The 20,137-nt window shown below is 41.8% G+C and overlaps 1 protein-coding gene across 4 annotated transcripts in view; it reads right to left on the bottom strand.

The window, feature by feature from the left end:
- The window catches only part of stab1 (stabilin 1), a 148,257-nt gene that overhangs the window by 119,410 nt on the left and 8,710 nt on the right, over window positions 1-20,137 (bottom strand). For 3 of the 4 annotated variants that reach the window (XR_005037113.1, XM_036950976.1, XM_036950974.1), the window contains exons 2-10: window positions 18,508-18,778; window positions 18,207-18,292; window positions 16,811-16,880; window positions 12,393-12,488; window positions 10,854-10,964; window positions 7,119-7,309; window positions 1,402-1,532; window positions 1,101-1,228; window positions 943-1,025 (exon numbers count right to left, since the gene is read on the bottom strand). Coding sequence is in view for 3 of the 4 variants with exons in the window: in XM_036950976.1 (XP_036806871.1) it covers window positions 943-1,025; window positions 1,101-1,228; window positions 1,402-1,532; window positions 7,119-7,309; window positions 10,854-10,964; window positions 12,393-12,488; window positions 16,811-16,880; window positions 18,207-18,292; window positions 18,508-18,778 (1,167 nt within the window). In the remaining variant the exon portion in view is untranslated. The remainder of the gene's footprint in view (window positions 1-942; window positions 1,026-1,100; window positions 1,229-1,401; window positions 1,533-7,118; window positions 7,310-10,853; window positions 10,965-12,392; window positions 12,489-16,810; window positions 16,881-18,206; window positions 18,293-18,507; window positions 18,779-20,137) is intronic. The other variant, XM_036950975.1, reaches the window with a different exon arrangement.

Below are 20,137 nucleotides of genomic sequence, written 5' to 3'. Positions count from 1 at the left end.
CAGGGAACAGCTGGGGGTCCTGAGGAGAGGTTTGATAATCCCTGGACGGGGAACGGCTGGGGGTCCTGAGGGGAGGTTTGATGACCCCAAGACTAAAGCACAGACAGATCTGGGATCAGGGTGAGGTTAGTATGATTATCAACCTCTGGGTTAGGTTGTTAGGGTTAGGTTGTTATGGTTGCGTTATTAGGGTTAGGTTGTTTGGGTTAGGTTGTTAGGATTAGGTTGTTATGGTTACGTTATCAGGGTTAGGTTGTTAGGGTTAGGTTGTTAGGGTTACGTTATAAGGGTTAGGTTGTTAGGGTTAGGTTGTTAGGGTTAAGTTATAAGGGTTAGGTTGTTAGGATTATGGTTGTTAGGGTTACGTTATAAGGGTTAGGTTGTTAGGATTAGGTTGTTAGGGTTACGTTATAAGGATTAGGTTGTTAGGGTTACGTTATAAGGATTAGGTTGTTAGGGTTACGTTATAAGGATTAGGTTGTTAGGGTTACGTTATAAGGGTTAGGTTGTTAGGGTTACGTTATAAGGGTTAGGTTGTTAGGATTAGGTTGTTAGGGTTAGGTTGTTAGGATTAGGTTGTTAGGGTTACGTTATAAGGGTTAGGTTGTTAGGGTTAGGTTGTTAGGGTTAGGTTGTTAGGATTAGGTTGTTAGGGTTACGTTATAAGGGTTAGGTTGTTAGGGTTAGGTTGTTAGGGTTAGGTTGTTAGGGTTACGTTATAAGGATTAGGTTGTTAGGGTTACGTTATAAGGGTTAGGTTGTTAGGGTTACGTTATAAGGGTTAGGTTGTTAGGGTTAGGTTGTTAGGATTAGGTTGTTAGGGTTACATTATAAGGGTTAGGATGTTAGGGTTAGGTTGTTAGGGTTAGGTTGTTAGGGTTAGGTTGTTAGGGTTAGGTTGTTAGGGTTAGGTTGTTAGGGTTAGGTTTTACGTTAACTTACTGCTAGAGGCACAATGAAGGACGAAAGAGGGACGAAAGCGGTGAAAGGTCCCTGTTGGCTGATGGTCAGCCTACAGTCTCTCACTGAATATAAAGAAAACAGACATTAGTAACCTGCCGTTTAACAACAACAATAACACATATAGGGAGGTTGGGTACCAAATAGCAAGATGGCTCCAGAGAGCTTCCCCTTGTGTGTCCCCTCCCTGTTCAGCTCCACTAGCCGTTCCATCAGGTTGCCATAACAACGGTAGCCATCGCCGATCTGTTGGGCGTTGCACAAGCACCTGACCGAGGAGAGAGAGAGAGCGAGAGAGAGGGAGAGAGAGAGAGAGAGAGAGAGAGAGAGAGAGAGAGAGAGAGAGAGAGAGAGAGAAAAGGAGAGCATTCAATTCAGAGTTAAAATACAGATTGATTGGTTGATTAGTTGATTAGTTGGTTGATTGATTGGTTGACCCACCTGGGGTATCCGTCCAGGCCGGTCTCACAGCCGGCGTTGGGGTGGCAGGTGGTGTCATTACATACATTCTTCAGGGTACAGCCGGAGGACGGGGTAGAGCCCTCCCAACCATGCATACAATCACATCTAGACTGGAAGATCAGATACAGACAGATACAGACATTCAGTTTCCCGTTTATTGGAACTTTCACAATGTTCTAGATTCCCTGCACATTCCATCCTTCCGAGAATCTTCCGACCAGGAATTCTGAAAAACTTTTGGATAACTTAGCGGAATTTTGCAAGCCTACACACAGAGTTACACCCTATCCATCCCGCTCAACTATACACACAGGTGTGGCTGCTTTGCGTGATGTATTGTTGTCTCTACCTTCTTTCCCTTTGTGCTGTTGTCTGTGCCCAATAATGTTTGTACCATGTTTTGTGCTGCTGCCTTGTCAAATCAAATCAAATTGTATTTGTCACATGCGCCGAATACAACAGGTGTACAGTGAAATGCTTACAAGACCTTAACCAACAATGCTTTAAGAAGTTTTAAGACATCTTTTAAATAATTAGTGTTAAGTAAAAAATAAAGGTAAGAAATAATTAAACAGCATCAGTAAAATAAAAAGCAAGGCTATATACAGTTGGAAACCGGTACAGCGTCAATGTGGAGGCTATATACAGGGGGCACCGGTACAGAGTCAATGTGGAGGCTATATACAGGGGGTACCGGTACAGCGTCAATGTGGAGGCTATATACAGGGGGCACCGGTACAGAGTCAATGTGGAGGCTATATAAAGTTGGAAACCGGTACAGCGTCAATGTGGAGGCTATATACAGGGGGCACCGGTACAGAGTCAATGTGGAGGCTATATACAGTTGGAAACCGGTACAGAGTCAATGTGGAGGCTATATACAGTTGGGAACCGGTACAGAGTCAATGTGGAGGCTATATACAGTTGGAAACCGGTACAGAGTCAATGTGGAGGCTATATACAGGGGGTACCGGTACAGAGTCAATGTGGAGGCTATATACAGTTGGGAACCGGTACAGAGTCAATGTGGAGGCTATATACAGTTGGAAACCGGTACAGAGTCAATGTGGAGGCTATATACAGGGGGTACCGGTACAGAGTCAATGTGGAGGCTATATACAGTTGGAAACCGGTACAGAGTCAATGTGGAGGCTATATACAGTTGGAAACTGGTACAGAGTCAATGTGGAGGCTATATACAGTTGGAAACCGGTACAGAGTCAATGTGGAGGCTATATACAGTTGGAAACCGGTACAGAGTCAATGTGGAGGCTATATACAGGGGGTACCGGTACAGAGTCAATGTGGAGGCTATATACAGTTGGGAACCGGTACAGAGTCAATGTGGAGGCTATATACAGTTGGAAACCGGTACAGAGTCAATGTGGAGGCTATATACAGGGGGTACCGGTACAGAGTCAATGTGGAGGCTATATACAGTTGGAAACCGGTACAGAGTCAATGTGGAGGCTATATACAGTTGGAAACTGGTACAGAGTCAATGTGGAGGCTATATACAGTTGGAAACCGGTACAGAGTCAATGTGGAGGCTATATACAGGGGGTACCGGTACAGAGTCAATGTGGAGGCTATATACAGTTGGAAACCGGTACAGAGTCAATGTGGAGGCTATATACAGTTGGAAACCGGTACAGAGTCAATGTGGAGGCTATATACAGGGGTACCGGTACAGAGTCAATGTGGAGGCTATATACAGTTGGAAACCGGTACAGAGTCAATGTGGAGGCTATATACAGGGGGTACCGGTACAGAGTCAATGTGGAGGCTATATACAGTTGGAAACCGGTACAGAGTCAATGTGGAGGCTATATACAGTTGGAAACCGGTACAGAGTCAATGTGGAGGGTATATACAGTTGGAAACCGGTACAGAGTCAATGTGGAGGCTATATACAGTTGGAAACCGGTACAGAGTCAATGTGGAGGCTATATACAGTTGGAAACCGGTACAGAGTCAATGTGGAGGCTATATACAGTTTGAAACCGGTACAGAGTCAATGCTCAGGGGCACCAGTTAGTGAGGTAATTGACGTAATATGTACATGTAGGTAGAGTTAAAGTGACTGTGCATAGATAATAAACAGAGAGTAGCAGCAGTGTATAAGAGGGGTCTGGGTATCCTTTTGATTAGCTGTTCAGGAGTCTTATGTCTTGGGGGTAGAAGCTGTTAAGAAACATTTTGGACCTCGACTTGGCGCGCCGTGTGGAGAGAGAGAGAAGAGAGAACAGGCTATGACTATGTTGTGTTGCTACCATGTGTTGCTGCCTTGCTATGTTGTTGTCGTAGGTCTCTCTTTAAGTAGTGTTGTTGTGTCTCTCTTGTTGTGATGTGTGTTCTATATTTTAATTAAATGTATTTTTAATCCCAGCCCCCGTCCCCGCAGGAGGCCTTCTGGTAGGCCGTCATTGTAAATAAGAATTTGTCTTAACTGACTTGCCTAGTTAAGGGACCCTTTAAAAAAAAAAAAAATCCTAAAATTACATACCCAAATCTAACTGCCTGCAGTTCAGGACCTGAAGCAAGGATATGCATATTCTTGATACCATTTGAAAAGAGAAAGGCCATTATGTATTATTCCAGCCCAGGTGTAATTTAGATGTTGGCTACTAGATGGTAGCAGTGTATGTGCAAAGGTTTAGACTGATCCAATGAGCCATTACATTTCTGTTAAAACATTTGTATCAAGTCTGCCCAAATGTGCCTAATTGGTTTATTAATAACTTTTGAAATTCATAATTGTGCACTCTCCTCTAACAATAGCATGGTATTTAATTGTAATAGCTACTGTAAATTGGACAGTGCAGTTAGATTAACAAGAATTTAAGCTTTGCCAATATCAGATATGTCTATGTCCTGGGAAATGTTCTTGTTACTTACAACCTCATGCTAATCTCATTAGCCTACGTCAGCTTAACCGTCCCGAGGGGGACCCACCAATCCTGTAGAGGTTTAAAATAAAGTTTAAAATGTTTTATCAAATACACCTAACCATCCCATTAAACCATACACTATTACCTAGACTGGTTGTTAATGTGAAAGGCCCAGTGCACTCAAAAATGAGATTTTCCTGTGTTTCATATATTTTTCCACACTATGAGGTTGGAATAATACTGTGAAAATTTGAAAATTATGATGCACTTTCAGTGTAAGATCTGTTTGAAAAGACCGGCTGAAATTTCAGCATGTTTTGGTGGGATGGAGTTTTGGCCTGGTTCCAAACCTCGGCCAATAACAGTTAGTTTTCCGCCCCACTCAGATCACTCCCAGGCAGTCCTAGTAAAGATCTTACTTGAGAAATTGCTCTTCGCTAAGAAGCTATTTCTGTAATCTACATGTACTCACAATCAACATTACAGTTGTTATGCTATAAGATTTTATATAACAAATCAGCCTAATTTCCTGATGCACTGTCATTCATTGTTCTCTTTCCCCTTGTAATCAAAGGGTAGCCTAGTGGTTAGAGTGTTGGACTAGTAACCGGAAGGTTGCGAGTTCAAACCCCCGAGCTGACAAGGTACAAATCTGTCGTTCTGCCCCTGAACAGGCAGTTAACCCACTGTTCCCAGGCCGTCATTGAAAATAAGAATTTGTTCTTAACTGACTTGCCTGGTTAAATAAAGGTAAAATAAATAAAATAAAAAAAGAGTTGGCAAGCAATGCTACAAATTGGTTACGATCTCAGATTTCATTTCATATAAAGTTTGTTTATCTGTGATGAACACAAGGTGGTTTTGTTTAACATCTACAATTTGTGTTACATTTTTTCAAATTCTATTCTATATCAAAGCATTTCTGTTTGTCGTAGAACCATGGGACTACTTTATGGCTGCAGGAGACTCTCAGCTTTCAGGATGTGATGTACCGTTCTGACACAAATTGATGGACAGACCAGCGCTAGAGTTTTAAAGGCTGTGGATATGTAACCCGATACCCCCGGTGTCTTGCTGTGGATATGCAACCCGATACCCCCGGTGTCTTGCTGTGGATATGTAACCCGATACCCCCGGTGTCTTGCTGTGGATATGTAACCCGATACCCCCGGTGTCTTGCTGTGGATATGTAACCCGATACCCCCGGTGTCTTGCTGTGGATACGTAACTCGATACCCCCGGTATCTTGAGAGACCTACTCAATTCAAGCTTGGAAGAGGGGCTCTCAGCCAAAACAATAGCATAGCAAATTGGCTGAACAGAAGCTGATTTATCAGTGAATTACCTTGATAAAACAATTAAATTATAACTAAACTCCTCTAAATCGTATAGATTGAGCATTTCAAGCTTTTTGAGGTCGGTTCGGTTTAGGTTTGATTAGTGTTTTTAGACATTAAATGCACGATGCATTATGTGGGTTGAATGCTGTAACAACACAGAATAAAGTAATTAATAAAAGTCACATGATGGTAGAGACTGTCCATTACTGCTTATCACTAACCATCATTTCTTCACATGACTTCACTAAAATATTTCAGTTGTTGTGTTTATTACATTGTTTTTTATTTGATGGCTTTATTATTTCATTCCAAGTCATCATCTCATCTCTCTAGAGCTGCTGTCTATGCTGTCTGACAACAGCACTATTGTAGTAGTTCTTCAAATTAAATAAGGCATATTTACATGACTGCTGAATACAAACTATCGATAGATAAATCGTTCATGAAATTTCAGTTAGAGATACGTTGTGAAGCAACTGCTCCATCCTTCTCTCTTCTCTCCATCTCCAGGCAAGTACGAGCGCAATGGATTATGGTCATTGTAGTTCATTGCATTTAAATAATTGATCCTTTTAAAAATAAAATAAAAGTAACTGACATTTTGGTTAAATTGCTCAGCACTAACAGATACACACAAACCCTGCTGGTATAGATACACACAAACCCTGCTGGTATAGACAGACTAACCCTGCTTGTATAGACACAGACTAACCCTGCTGGTATAGACACAGTTTAACCCTGCTGGTATAGACAGACTAACCCTGCTGGTAAAGACAGACTAACCCTGCTGGTATAGACACAGACTAACCCTGCTGGTATAGACAGACTAACCCTGCTGGTATAGACAGACTAACCCTGCTGGAATAGACACAGTTTAACCCTGTTGGAATAGACACAGTTTAACCCTGTTGGTATAGACAGACTAACCCTGCTGGAATAGACACAGTTTAACCCTGCTGGTATAGACAGACTAACCCTGCTGGTGCAGACACAGACTAACCCTGCTGGTATAGACAGACTAACCCTGCTGGTACAGACAGACTAACCCTGCTGGTATAGATACAGACTAACCCTTCTGGTATAGACACAGACTAACCCTGCTGGTATAGACACAGACTAACCCTGCTGGTATAGATACAGACTAACCCTGCTGGTATAGATACAGACTAACCCTGCTGGTATAGACACAGACTAACCCTGCTGGTATAGACACAGAATAACCCTGCTGGTATAGACAGACTAACCCTGTTGGTACAGACAGACTAACCCTGCTGGTATAGATACAGACTAACCCTGCTGGTATAGACACAGACTAAACCTGCTGGTATAGACACAGACTAACCCTGCTGGAATAGACACAGTTTAACCCTGCTGATATAGACAGACTAACCCTGCTGGTATAGACACAGACTAACCCTGCTGGAATAGACACAGTTTAACCCTGCTGGTATAGACACAGACTCACCTTGCCAGGGCTATTATAGACACAGACAGTGGAATTGCGAGGACAGCCTCCGTTGTCCTCGTCACATGGGTTGATGGGAACACACATCCGACCATCCCCCTTGTAACCTGCCTTACACTGGCACTGGAACAGCCGCCCCCCCAGCCAAGAACAGTCCGCATTCACATCACATTGTTTAGCAGAACAAAAACCTGGGAAATAATATAAATATTCAATTATGGAACGGAATAGAAGAGAGTAAATCAGAAGGGATCACAGCAGAACAGAATAAAACAGAATAGAACAGGATTTAATAAAACAGAATAGAAGTGAATAGAACAGAATAAAACAGAATAGAATAGAACAGAATAAAACAGAATAGAACAGAATTTGATAGAACAGGACAGAGCAGAATAGAACAGAACAGAACAGAAATTAATAGAACAGAATAGAACAGAATTTAGTAGAACAGAATAAAACAGAATAGAACAGAATTTGATAGAACAGGACAGAGCAGAATAGAACAGAACAGAACAGAAATTAATAGAACAGAATAGAACAGAATTTAGTAGAACAGAATAAAACAGAATAGAACAGAATTTAATAGAACAGAATAGAACAGAACAGGACAGAGCAGAATAGAACATAATTTAATAGAACAGAATAGAACAGAATTTAGTAGAACAGAATAAAACAGAATAGAATAGAACATAATAAAACAGAATAGAATAGAACAGAATAAAACAGAATAGAATAGAACAGAATAAAACAGAATAGAATAGAACAGAATAAAACAGAATAGAAGTGAATAGAACATAATAAAACAGAATAGAACATAATTTAATAAAACAGAATAGAACAGAATTTAATAGAACAGAATAGAACAGAACGGGACAGAGCAGAATAGAACAGAATTTAATAGAACAGAATAGAACAGAATACAAGTGAATAGAACAGATTGAAACAGAATAGAACAGAACAGAGCAGAATAGAACAAAATTTAATAGAACAGAATAGAACAGAACAGAGCAGAGCAGAACAGAACATAATTTAATAGAACAGAATAGAACAGCATTTAATATAACAGAATAGAACAGAACAGAGCAGAGCAGAACAGAACATAATAGAATAGAGCAGCAAAGAATAGAACATAGCAGAATAGAATAGAACAGATCAGAATAGAATAAAGCAGCATAGAATAGAACATAGCAGAATAGAATAGAACAGAGCAGGATATAATAGAATAGAGCAGCATAGAATAGAACATAGCAGAATAGAATAGAACAGATCAGAATAGAATAGAGCAGCATAGAATAGAACATAGCAGAATAGAATAGAACAGATCAGAATAGAATAAAGCAGCATAGAATAGAACATAGCAGAATAGAATAGAACAGAGCAGGATATAATAGAATAGAGCAGCATAGAATAGAACATAGCAGAATAGAATAGAACAGATCAGAATAGAATAGAGCAGCATAGAATAGAACATAGCAGAATAGAATAGAACAGAGCAGAATAGAATAGAGCAGCATAGAATAGAACATAGCAGAATAGAACAGAATAGAGCAGAATAGAACAGAACAGAGTAGAATAGAACATAATAGAATAGAGCAGAATAGAACAGAATAGAATAGAACAAAGCAGAATAGAATATAATAGAACAGAGCAGAGCAGGACAGAATAGAATATAGCAGAATAGAATAGAACATAGCAGAATAGAATAGAACAGAGCAGAATGGAACAGAACAGAGTAGAATAGAACATAATAGAATAGAGCAGAATAGAACAGAATAGAATAGAACAGAGCAGAATAGAATAGAACAGAGCAGAGCAGGACAGAATAGAATATAGCAGAATAGAATAGAACAGAGCAGAATAGAACAGAACAGAATAGAACAGAGCAGAATAGAACAGAACAGAATAGAAAAGAGCAGAATTGAATAGAGCAGAATAGAATAGAACAGAATAGAACAGAATAGAACAGAACAGAATAGAACAGAACAGAATAGAACAGAGCAGAATTGAATAGAGCAGAATAGAATAGAACAGAATAGAACAGAATAGAACAGAACAGAATAGAACAGAACAGAACAGAACAGAGCAGAATAGAACAGAGCAGAATAGAACAGAATAGAATAGAACAGAGCAGAATTGAATAGAGCAGAATAGAATAGAACAGAGCAGAGCAGGACAGAATAGAATTTGGCAGAATAGAATAGAACAGAGCAGAATAGAACACAGCAGAATATAACAGAGCAGAATATAATATAATAGAGCAGAGCAGAATAAACCAAATAAAACAGAATAGAACAGGATATAACAGGATAGAACAAGATAGAACAGAATAGAACAGAATATATTATAACAGAACAGAATAGAACAGAATAGAACAGAATAGAACAGAATAGAACAGAATAGAACAGAATATATTATAACAGAACAGAATAGAACAGAATAGAACAGAATAGAACAGAATAGAACAGAATAGAACAGAATAGAACAGAATATATTATAACAAAACAGAAGAGAACATGATAGAACAGGATAGAACAGAATAGAACAGAATATATTATAACAGCACAGGATAGAACAGAATAGAACAGAATATATTATAACAGAACAGGATAGAACAGGATAGAACAGGATAGAACAAGATAGAACAGAATAGAACAGAATATATTATAACAGAACAGAATAGAACAGAATAGAACAGAATAGAACAGAATAGAACAGAATATATTATAATAGCACAGGATAGAACAGAATAGAACAGAATATATTATAACAGAACAGAATAGAACAGAATAGAACAGAATAGAACAGAATAGAATAGGATAGAACAGAATATATTATAACAGAACAGAATAGAACAGAATAGAACAGAATAGAACAGAATATATTATAACAGCACAGGATAGAACAGAATAGAACAGAATATATTATAACAGCACAGGATAGAACAGAATAGAACAGAATATATTATAACAGAACAGAATAGAACAGGATAGAACAGGATAGAACAGAATAGAACAGAATATATTATAACAGCACAGGATAGAACAGAATAGAACAGAATATATTATAACAGAACAGGATAGAACAGGATAGAACAGAATAGAACAGGATAGAACAGGATAGAACAGAATAGAACAGGATAGAACAGAATAGAACAGGATAGAACAGGATAGAACAGAATAGAACATAATTGAGCAGAATGAAACAGAATAGAACAGAATAGAACATAATTGAGCAGAATGGAACAGAATAGAACAGAATAGAACAGGATAGAACAGGATAGAACAGAATAGAACAGGATATATTATAACAGAACAGGATAGAACAGAATAGAGCAGAATAGAACAGAATAGAGCAGAATAGAACAGAATAGAACAGGATATATTATAACAGAACAGGATAGAACAGAATTGAGCAGAATGGAATAGGATAGAGCAGAATAGAAAAGAATAGAGCAGAATAGAGCATGAATAGAACAGAATAGAGCAGAATGGAACAGAATAGAACAGAATAGAACAGGATAGAACAGAATAGAACAGAATAGAACAGAAATTAACAGAATAGAACAGAATAGAACAGGATAGAACAGAATAGAGCAGAATGGAGCAGAATGGCATAAAATAGAAAAGAGCAGAATAGAATAGAACAGAGCAGAATATAATATAAATGAGCAGCCTATGAATTTTGGGAAAGTTAGCAGAATTTTGTCACCCTAGTGATATCTATGAACTCTGTTACCTGAGCAACGGTCTCCAGTCTTGTGAAACCCAGGAAGACATTGACACACAGAGTTGTCTGCCACTCCTTTACAGTGGGAGTAGGCACTGCAGTTCTTACAGGCTGCAGAGACTGGAGGTAACATAATACACATCATCAGTAGACACCAACCTACAGTACCTGAAGTACCTTTCACTAAATGAGATCACTAAATGGGATCACTAAATGAGATCACTAAATGAGATCACTAAATGAGATCACTAAATTAGATCACTAAATGGGATCACTAAACGAGATCACTAAATGGGATCACTAAATGGGATCACTAAATGAGATCACTAAATGGGATCACTAAACGAGATCACTAAATGGGATCACTAAACGAGATCACTAAATGGGATCACTATATGAGATCACTAAATGAGATCACTAAATGGGATCATTAAATGAGATCACTAAATGGGATCACTAAATGAGACCATTAAATGGGATCACTAAATGGGATCACTAAATGAGATCACTAAATGAGATCACTAAATGAGATTACTAAATGGGATCACTAAATGAGATCACTAAATGAGATTACTAAATGGGATCACTAAATGAGATTACTAAATGGGATCATTAAATGGGATCACTAAATGGGATCACTAAATGAGATCACTAAATGAGATCACTAAATGGGATCACTATATGAGATCACTAAATTAGATCACTAAATGGGATCATTAAATGAGATCACTAAATGGGATCACTAAATGAGACCATTAAATGGGATCACTAAATGGGATCACTAAATGAGATCACTAAATGAGATCACTAAATGGGATCACTAAATGAGATCACTAAATGAGATCACTAAATGGGATCACTAAATGAGATCACTAAATGAGATCACTAAATGAGATCACTAAATGGGATCACTAAATGAGATCACTAAATGAGATCACTAAATGAGATCACTAAATGGGATCACTAAATGAGATCACTAAATGAGAACAAGATAACAATTATCAATCAATACATTTTATTTTTTGAAAGCTTGTCTGGTCCAGAACACGGTGAAAACTGGGTTTCCTTTAAAAAAAGACATGTATTTCACATGTGAAATGTTCCAAAAGATGTATGTAATCACATTTGAAGTCAATGTGATAACGTGACAACATGTAAAACAACATGTGATAACATATGTGATAAACGTGATCAGGTCTTCAAAAAAAACACGTTTTAACACGATTTTCCATGTGAAATCATTACTTTTTTTGTAACGGTGAATATTAGATGTGTGTATATTAGTAAGCCACCAATTGTGCAAATCCTCCCACTTAAAAAGATGAGAGAGGCCTGTCATTTTCATCATAGGTACACTTCAACTATGACAGATAAAATGAGAAGAAAAAAATCTATTTTTAATGAATTTATTTGCAAATTATGGTGGAAAATGTGTACCTGTGATGAAAATTACAGGCCTCTCTCATCTTTTTAAGTGGGAGAACTTTGGTGGCTGACTAAATACTTTTTTTGCCCCACTGTATCTGGTGTAAAGGAGGGCGGGGTTACCTTGTTCACACCTGGGTCCAGTGTACGGCGGCTGGCAGTAGCACTCTCCGTTCCCATCAGGACCGTTGTTACACTCTCCATTCACACAGCCGCACTCTAGACAACACACCAAAACAATGACAACATTAGCTGACAGGTTAGAATATTCATGGCGGGAATAGAGAGAGAAAGAGAGAGAAATGGGGGAAAAGAGAGATGTAGCAGGGAGAGAGAGATAGGAAGAGGGGGGAGAGAGAGAGATGTGGACCATTTGAATTGAATTGAGAGAAGAGAGAGAGACTTTTGACTGTTTGTCTTTCTTTAATGAAACATCCTCATTTAATTAAAACCTCACCACATTAACCCCCCCCCCAAACCACCTTTAAAAAACAAATATCCCCTGTACTGCATCCTGACCTTGCCCTCTACCCCACAACACAAAACATCACCACACATCACAATAACCAAAACCTCACCACTTCTACAACACACGTTTGACATGTTTGGCCTTTTCCTTCTTCGAATACCTGTACTCATTAAAAACATCCCAACAGTAAACTCCACCCCCAACCTCTCACACAAACATTCCAACAGTAAACTCCACCCCCAACCTCTCACACAAACATTCCAACAGTAAACTCCACCCCCAACCTCTCACACAAACATTCCAACAGTAAACTCCACCCCCAACCTCTCACACAAACATTCCAACAGTAAACTCCACCCCCAACCTCTCACACAAACATTCCAACAGTAAACTCCACCCCCAACCTCTCACACAAACATTCCAACAGTAAACTCCACCCCCAACCTCTCACACAAACATTCCAACAGTAAACTCCAACCCAAACCTCTCACACAAACATCCCAACAGTAAACTCCACCCCAAACCTCTCACACAAACATCCCAACAGTAAACTCCACCCCAACCTCTCACACAAACATTCCAACAGTAAACTCCACCCCAAACCTCTCACACAAACATTCCAACAGTAAACTCCACCCCAAACCTCTCACACAAACATTCCAACAGTAAACTCCACCCCCAACCTCTCACACAAACATTCCAACAGTAAACTCCACCCCCAACCTCTCACACAAACATTCCAACAGTAAACTCCACCCCCAACCTCTCACACAAACATTCCAACAGTAAACTCCACCCCCAACCTCTCACACAAACATCCTAACAGTAAACTCCACCCCCAACCTCTCACACAAACATTCCAACAGAGACATTAATGGCATTACCTGGCGTACACAGAAAACACATGATGCACAGTTTCACTCATGACACAGAAAGGACACCCCTGCCCAACTCCCAGTTCAACCCGTACCAACCAGCTGTTACTGTCCAGGGCTCCATGTAGAACCCTCCACTGGAGGTCCCCTGACCTTTTTGGTACTGGGGGTTTGTAGAGCCCCCTCTAAAACCCAACATACTCTCCGCCCCACATACCCCCTGCCACTGATGTGCCTTCACTCCTGTTAGGCTCCTAATGTTCCTCACCTTAATGCAGAGGTTGTAGAAGGCTTTACCTCCCACATCCTCAAACTCCCTCAGGCTCAGAGTGTTAAAATCTAACAAGTCCTCCAGACCCCCTTGCCAGTCCCCAGTCTCTACCGTCACCTGCAGTGGCGGAAACACTGGTGGCCCCTCCCCCTTCGGGGATGTTAGTCCTGTTTGTTGTGCCAGGACTTCCAGGGTTTTCCACCCCTCCTCCCCCAGCAGCCACAGGTCACCCAGCCTTAGTAAACCCGCTGCCGTCAGTCGCCTCTGCAGGGTGGCCAACTGAACCGATCTCAAAAGGATGGATGGTTTGTGGAAGATAGGCTCCTCCCACACCCACAGCCCAGGCTCCACACCCACCTCTTGTTTGGGCCTCAGCAGCTGCCAGGCCCTCGGCACCGCAGAGTAAAAATCAAAGTGACCTGCTATATTCAGCCTCTCCAGCCTTATGATGAACAGCTGCCAGTCCAACCCTAAACCGCCAGGTTGTTGATTATCACCTCCCTCTATATGACACTTGGAAGAAGAGCCACCTCCACCTGGCCAGTCTTGACACCAGTGCATGTGACAGCCCCTCCCAGTTCTTCCTGACCCACCTCTCTGAGCCCAGGCACATCCCCAAAATGTTAAGCCCTTCCTTTACAACCCCACTGCAAACCCCCTGGAAGCAGAGGGGGGACCCTATCCCTCCATTCCCCACATAACAGAGCTTCGCTCTTGTCCCAGTTCACCTTAACTGACAAATCTCCCCCGTATACCTTCAGACTAATCTATAGTGCCTGCATATCCTAACCATCCCTGACCATCACAGAAACATCATCTGCACATGCCGACACTGCAACGCCTGTCAACACACCCATGCTTATCCAGCACACTCTCTGCAGTCTCCTGCGTAGCAGGCCCAAAAAAGTCTCAACAGCTAGTGTATTTAACTGCCCTGATAGAGGGCACCCTTGTCTAATTCTCCGCCTCACCCAGACTGGCCTATAGAGCCCCCCTCCCACCTTGACCATACATGACACCCCAGCATACAACATCTCCATACAGGCCAAAAACTTTTCTCCAAACCCTCAGACATCACATTAAACAGATTCTCATGGTCCACTATCAAATGCCTTCTCCTGGTCTAAAGAGACCAGTCCACAGTTCACATTAGAAACTCTCAACATGTCCCTGATTAAGAACAAGATGTCTATGATTGAACGTTCTGGGACACAATGTGTCTGGTACTAGAGACCAGATGGGACTTCAGTAGGTTAGCGAGAACCTTGGCAAATATCTTGTAGTTCGCACAGAGCAATGCCACAGGCCTCCAGTTCTTAAGTTCAAACAAGTCCCTTTTCTTGTGCAGGAGATTCAGAACCGCCCGACGACAGCTCTCCTACCCCGACACACTCACTCAACACACAAAAGAAGTCAAGTCCAAATATTCCTCCGAATTTAAAAAAGTCCATCGACCCCCGGGGCACGGCAGGGGGACTTCAGTAGGTTAGAGAGGTTTACGGCCTCTGCCAGTTCATGGGACAACAGGGGAATGTCCATTTCATGCCTTTTTCCCAGAGAGAGTTTAGGGTTCAGAAAACAAAACCGGAGTACACATAGGATCACACAGTTCTGCCCTATACAACTCAGTATACAAGTCAGCTCCCACACCTCACCCCCCAACCCCTTAGGTCACCCGCCCATCAGACAGCCGTAGACAATGAATACCCTTGGCTTCACCGATCTGTGTTTCCAAACCAAAGAAGGAGGAGCTGGGAGCTTCTATCTCCTTGAGCAAGCCTGAGCTGCATCTCCATCTATAGCATGACTAAACCCAGTCTCATCTACACCATCACCTATAACATGACTAGACCCAGTCTCATCTACACCACTATCTATAACATAACTAGACCCAGCCTCAGCTGCATCTCCATCTATAGCATGACTAAACCCAGTCTCATCATCACCCCCAAAACCAATTATTTCTTTGGCCGCCTCTCCTTCCAGTTCTCTGCTGCCAATGACTGGAACGAGCTACAAAAATCTCTGAAACTGGAAACACTTATCTCCCTCCCTAGCTTTAAGCACCAACTGTCAGAGCAGCTCACAGATTACTGCACCTGTACATAGCCCACCTATAATTTAGCCCAAACAACTACCTCTTTCCCTTTCCCTTTTTTGCCTTTACCTCCCTTATCTCACCTCATTTGCATCGTATCGTATTCACATCGTATATAGACTTGTTTATACTGTATTATTGACTGTATGTTTGTTTTACTCCATGTGTAACTCTGTGTCGTTGTATGTGTCGAACTGCTTTGCTTTATCTTGGCCAGGTCGCAATTGTAAATGAGAACTTGTTCTCAACTTGCCTACCTGGTTAAATAAAGGTGAAATAAAATAAATAAATAAAATCTACACCATCATCTATAACATGACTAGACCCAGTCTCATCTACACCACCATTTATAACATAACTAGACCCAGCCTCAGCTACGTCTCCATCTATAGCATGACTAGACCCAGTCTCAGCTACACCATCATCTATAACCTGACTACTCACTTGCTTTGGCAATGTTAACACATGTTCCCCATGCCAATAAAGCCCCTTGAATTGAATTGAATTGAATTGAATTGAATTGAATTGAGAGAGAGAGAGAGAGAGAGAGAGAGAGAGAGAGAGAGAGAGAGAGACAGAGAGAAAGACTGAGAGAGAGACAGAGAGAGAAAGAGAGAGAGAAAGAGACAGAGAGAGAGAGACAAAGAGAGAGAGAGAGAGACACTAAGAGAGAGAGAGAAAGAGAGAGAGAGAAAGAGACAGAGAGAGACTAAGAGAGAGAGAGAGAGAGAGAGAGAGAGACTAAGAGAGAGAGAGAGAGAGAAAGAGAGAGAGAGAGAGAGAGAGTGAGAGAGAGAGAGAGAGAGAGAGAGAGAGATAGAGATGTACCTGATTTACAGTTGTCTCCGTATGAATTCTTGTTGGAACACTGCTGGCAGGCAAAGCCCGTGTATCCCTCCTGATCCAGACAACAAAGGGAAACACACAGAGGCTGAGTCTTATTTCTCCTTCCTTCTCCCGAAGTGTGCACTCGTACACTTTCTTGCTTGGATTTTACAATGGTACACACTTGTGGAAAAATGGGAAGTAGCCAGAGAGTGGAGAAAGCACAAAATCTAAATTCAAGATTATACTCAAATTTACACACACTATATAAACTTGAGATATTACCCTGGAAATGTAGACTTTACAGTGAAATCTGACATCACACTGTATCTACGTCCCAATTCCCATAGGGCTCTGTTCAGAAGTGCACTATACAGGGAGGAAGGAGCCAATACTGTATGGGGCCAGTAGTGTAGGGAGCCAGTAGGGTAGGGAGCCAGTAGTGTAGGGAGCCAGTAGGGTAGGGAGCCAGTAGTGTAGGGAGCCAGTAGTGTAGGGAGCCAGTAGGGTAGGGAGCCAGTAGTGTAGGGAGCCAGTAGTGTAGGGAGCCAGTAGGGTAGGGAGCCAGTAGTGTAGGGAGCCAGTAGTGTATGGAGCCAGTGGTGTATGGAGCAAGTAGGGTAGGGAGCCAGTAGGGTAGGGAGCCAGTGGTGTATGGAGCCAGTAGGGAAGGGAGCCAGTAGTGTAGGGAGCCAGTAGGGTAGGGAGCCAGTAGGGTAGGGAGCCAGTAGTGTAGGGAGATGGTAGGGTAGGGAGCCATTAGAGTAGGGAGCCAGGACTGTAGGGAGCCAGTAGTGTAGGGAGCCAGTAGTGTAGGGAGACCGTAGGGTAGGGAGCCAGTAGGGTAGGGAGCCAGTAGTGTAGGGAGCCAGTAGGGTAGGGAGCCAGTAGAGTAGGGAGCCAGTAGTGTAGGGAGCCAGTAGGGTAGGGAGCCAGTAGGGTAGGGAGCCAGTACTGTAGGGAGCCAGTAGTGTAGGGAGCCAGTAGGGTAGGGAGCCAGTAGTGTAGGGAGCCAGTAGAGTAGGGAGCCAGTAGTGTAGGGAGCCAGTAGTGTAGGGATCCAGTAGTGTATGGAGCCAGTAGGGTAGGGAGCCAGTAGTGTATGGAGCCAGTAGGATAGGGAGCCAGTAGGGTAGGGAGCCAGTACTGTAGGGAGCCAGTAGTGTAGGGAGCCAGTAGTGTAGGGAGACGGTAGGGTAGGGAGCCAGTAGTGTAGGGAGCCAGTAGTGTAGGGAGCCAGTAGGGTAGGGAGCCAGTAGTGTAGGGAGCCAGTAGGGTAGGGAGCCAGTAGTGTAGGGAGCCAGTAGGGTAGGGAGCCAGTAGGGTAGGGAGCCAGTATTGTAGGGAGCCAGTAGGGTAGGGAGCCAGTAGTGTATGACATAATAAAGCCCATTCTCACATTGCAGACACAGGACCCATTCCCTGATATTCCATCCATGCAGGTTCCGTGCCAGTTACAGGTTCTCCCATTCCAGCTAGGACAGGCTGCAGAAACACATATACAGCACCAGCAAATTACATGAAACAGACAGGTTTAGATGACTACTGCAGCCATATTCCCTTTATGTTTCAGTGGCTACATGACATATCATAAAGTACGATAGAAAATCCCCTCTCAGCACTTCCTCTCTGTCTCCCCTCTACATTCCATCACTGTCCATAAAACAACAAAATACCTTCTATTAGGGTATGGTACTCACACAGACACAGAGGACCCCAGAAGTCTGCGCAGCATTTGGGCATGGTGACGGTCCTCTCACATTGGTGGTTGCAGCCATTCAACGCCACCTGTTGCCCTGCGATGGTTACTGAGTACTGGCAACCATCTTGGCCCATGTTGGTATCCATGGACTGGGTGGTGTACTTCTTGAAGCCCCTGGGACACAGCTGAGTCTGGGAGGCAGCACACGACGTACAGGGGGTAGTGGTCTGGTCGGCTCCGGTCTCATCACAACGGTTCATAGAGCTCTGTTGCGATACAGTAACACAGTGATCACTTCCTCCCAATTCCTCCAGGGTAATATGGATATAGATATGTTGTTGTATGTATTTGTTATGATTCAATGATGTCATATTTTGGAACCCACTTGGCTCTGGTCAAAAGAGGTGCACTGTATAGGGTACTTTTTGGGACACATTCCTAAGTCAATGCTTACAGTTTATTCGGAAAGTATTCAGACCCCTTGACTTTTTCCACATTTTGTTATGTTACAGCCTTATCCTAAAATGTATTACAATTGTTGTTCTTAAAAAAAAAACGAGGATGAGGAATCGGACCAAAGCGCAGCGCGGTAAGTGTTCATGACTTTTATTGAACTGAACACTGAAACAAAAATAACAAAGTGAATAAAGGAAACCGAAACAGTCCTGTCAGGTGCAGAACACTAAACAGAAAACAACTACCCACAAAACATAGGAGGGGAAAAGCTACCTAAGTATGGTTCCCAATCAGAGACAACGATAGTCAGCTGTCCCTGATTGAGATCCATACCCGGCCAAAACAAAGAAATACAAAACATAGAAAAAGGAACATAGAATGCCCACCCAAATCAAACCCTGACCAAACCAAAATAGAGACATAAAAAGCTCTCTAAGGTCAGGGCGTGACATCAGGAGTGGCTTCGGGACAAGTCTCTGAATGTCCGTGAGTGGACCAGCCAGAGCCCGGACTTAAACCCGATCGAACATCTCTGGAGAGACCTGAAAATAGCTTTCCAGCGACGCTCCCCATCCAACCTGACAGAGCTTGAGAGGATCTGTAGAGAAGAATGGAAGAAACTCCCCAAATACAGGTGTGCCAAGCTTGTAGCATAATACCCAAGAAGACTCGAGGCTGTAATCGCTGCCAAAATTATTAAAACCTGTTTTTGCTTTGTCATTATGGGGTATTGTGTGAAGATTGATGAAAAAATATTTAATAAATTGTAGAATGACGCTGTAACGTAAAAAATATTGGAAAAGGGGTCTGAATACTTTCAGAATGCACTGTACGTAAAATACCTAACACTAAATCTGTAGCATACTGAATAAAACCCCTTAACTACAGTACCTAAGTATGCTAAATCTACAGTACTAAACCTACAGCACTAAATCTAAAGTAATACATTTACAGCACTAAATCTACAGCACTAAATCTACAGTACTAAACCTACAGCACTAAATCTACAGCACTAAATCTACAGTACTAAACCTACAGCACTAAATCTACAGCACTAAACATACAGCACTAAATCTACAGCACTAAATCTATAGCACTAAATCTACAGTACTAAATCTACAGTACTAAATCTACAGCACTAAATCTACAGTACTAAATCTACAGCACTAAAT

This window comes from Oncorhynchus mykiss, chromosome 17 (assembly GCF_013265735.2).
Source record: "Oncorhynchus mykiss isolate Arlee chromosome 17, USDA_OmykA_1.1, whole genome shotgun sequence".
Lineage (NCBI taxonomy): Eukaryota > Metazoa > Chordata > Actinopteri > Salmoniformes > Salmonidae > Oncorhynchus > Oncorhynchus mykiss.
The sequence above is the reverse complement of the archived record's forward strand: the minus strand, read 5'-3'. Positions and strand labels throughout refer to the sequence as shown.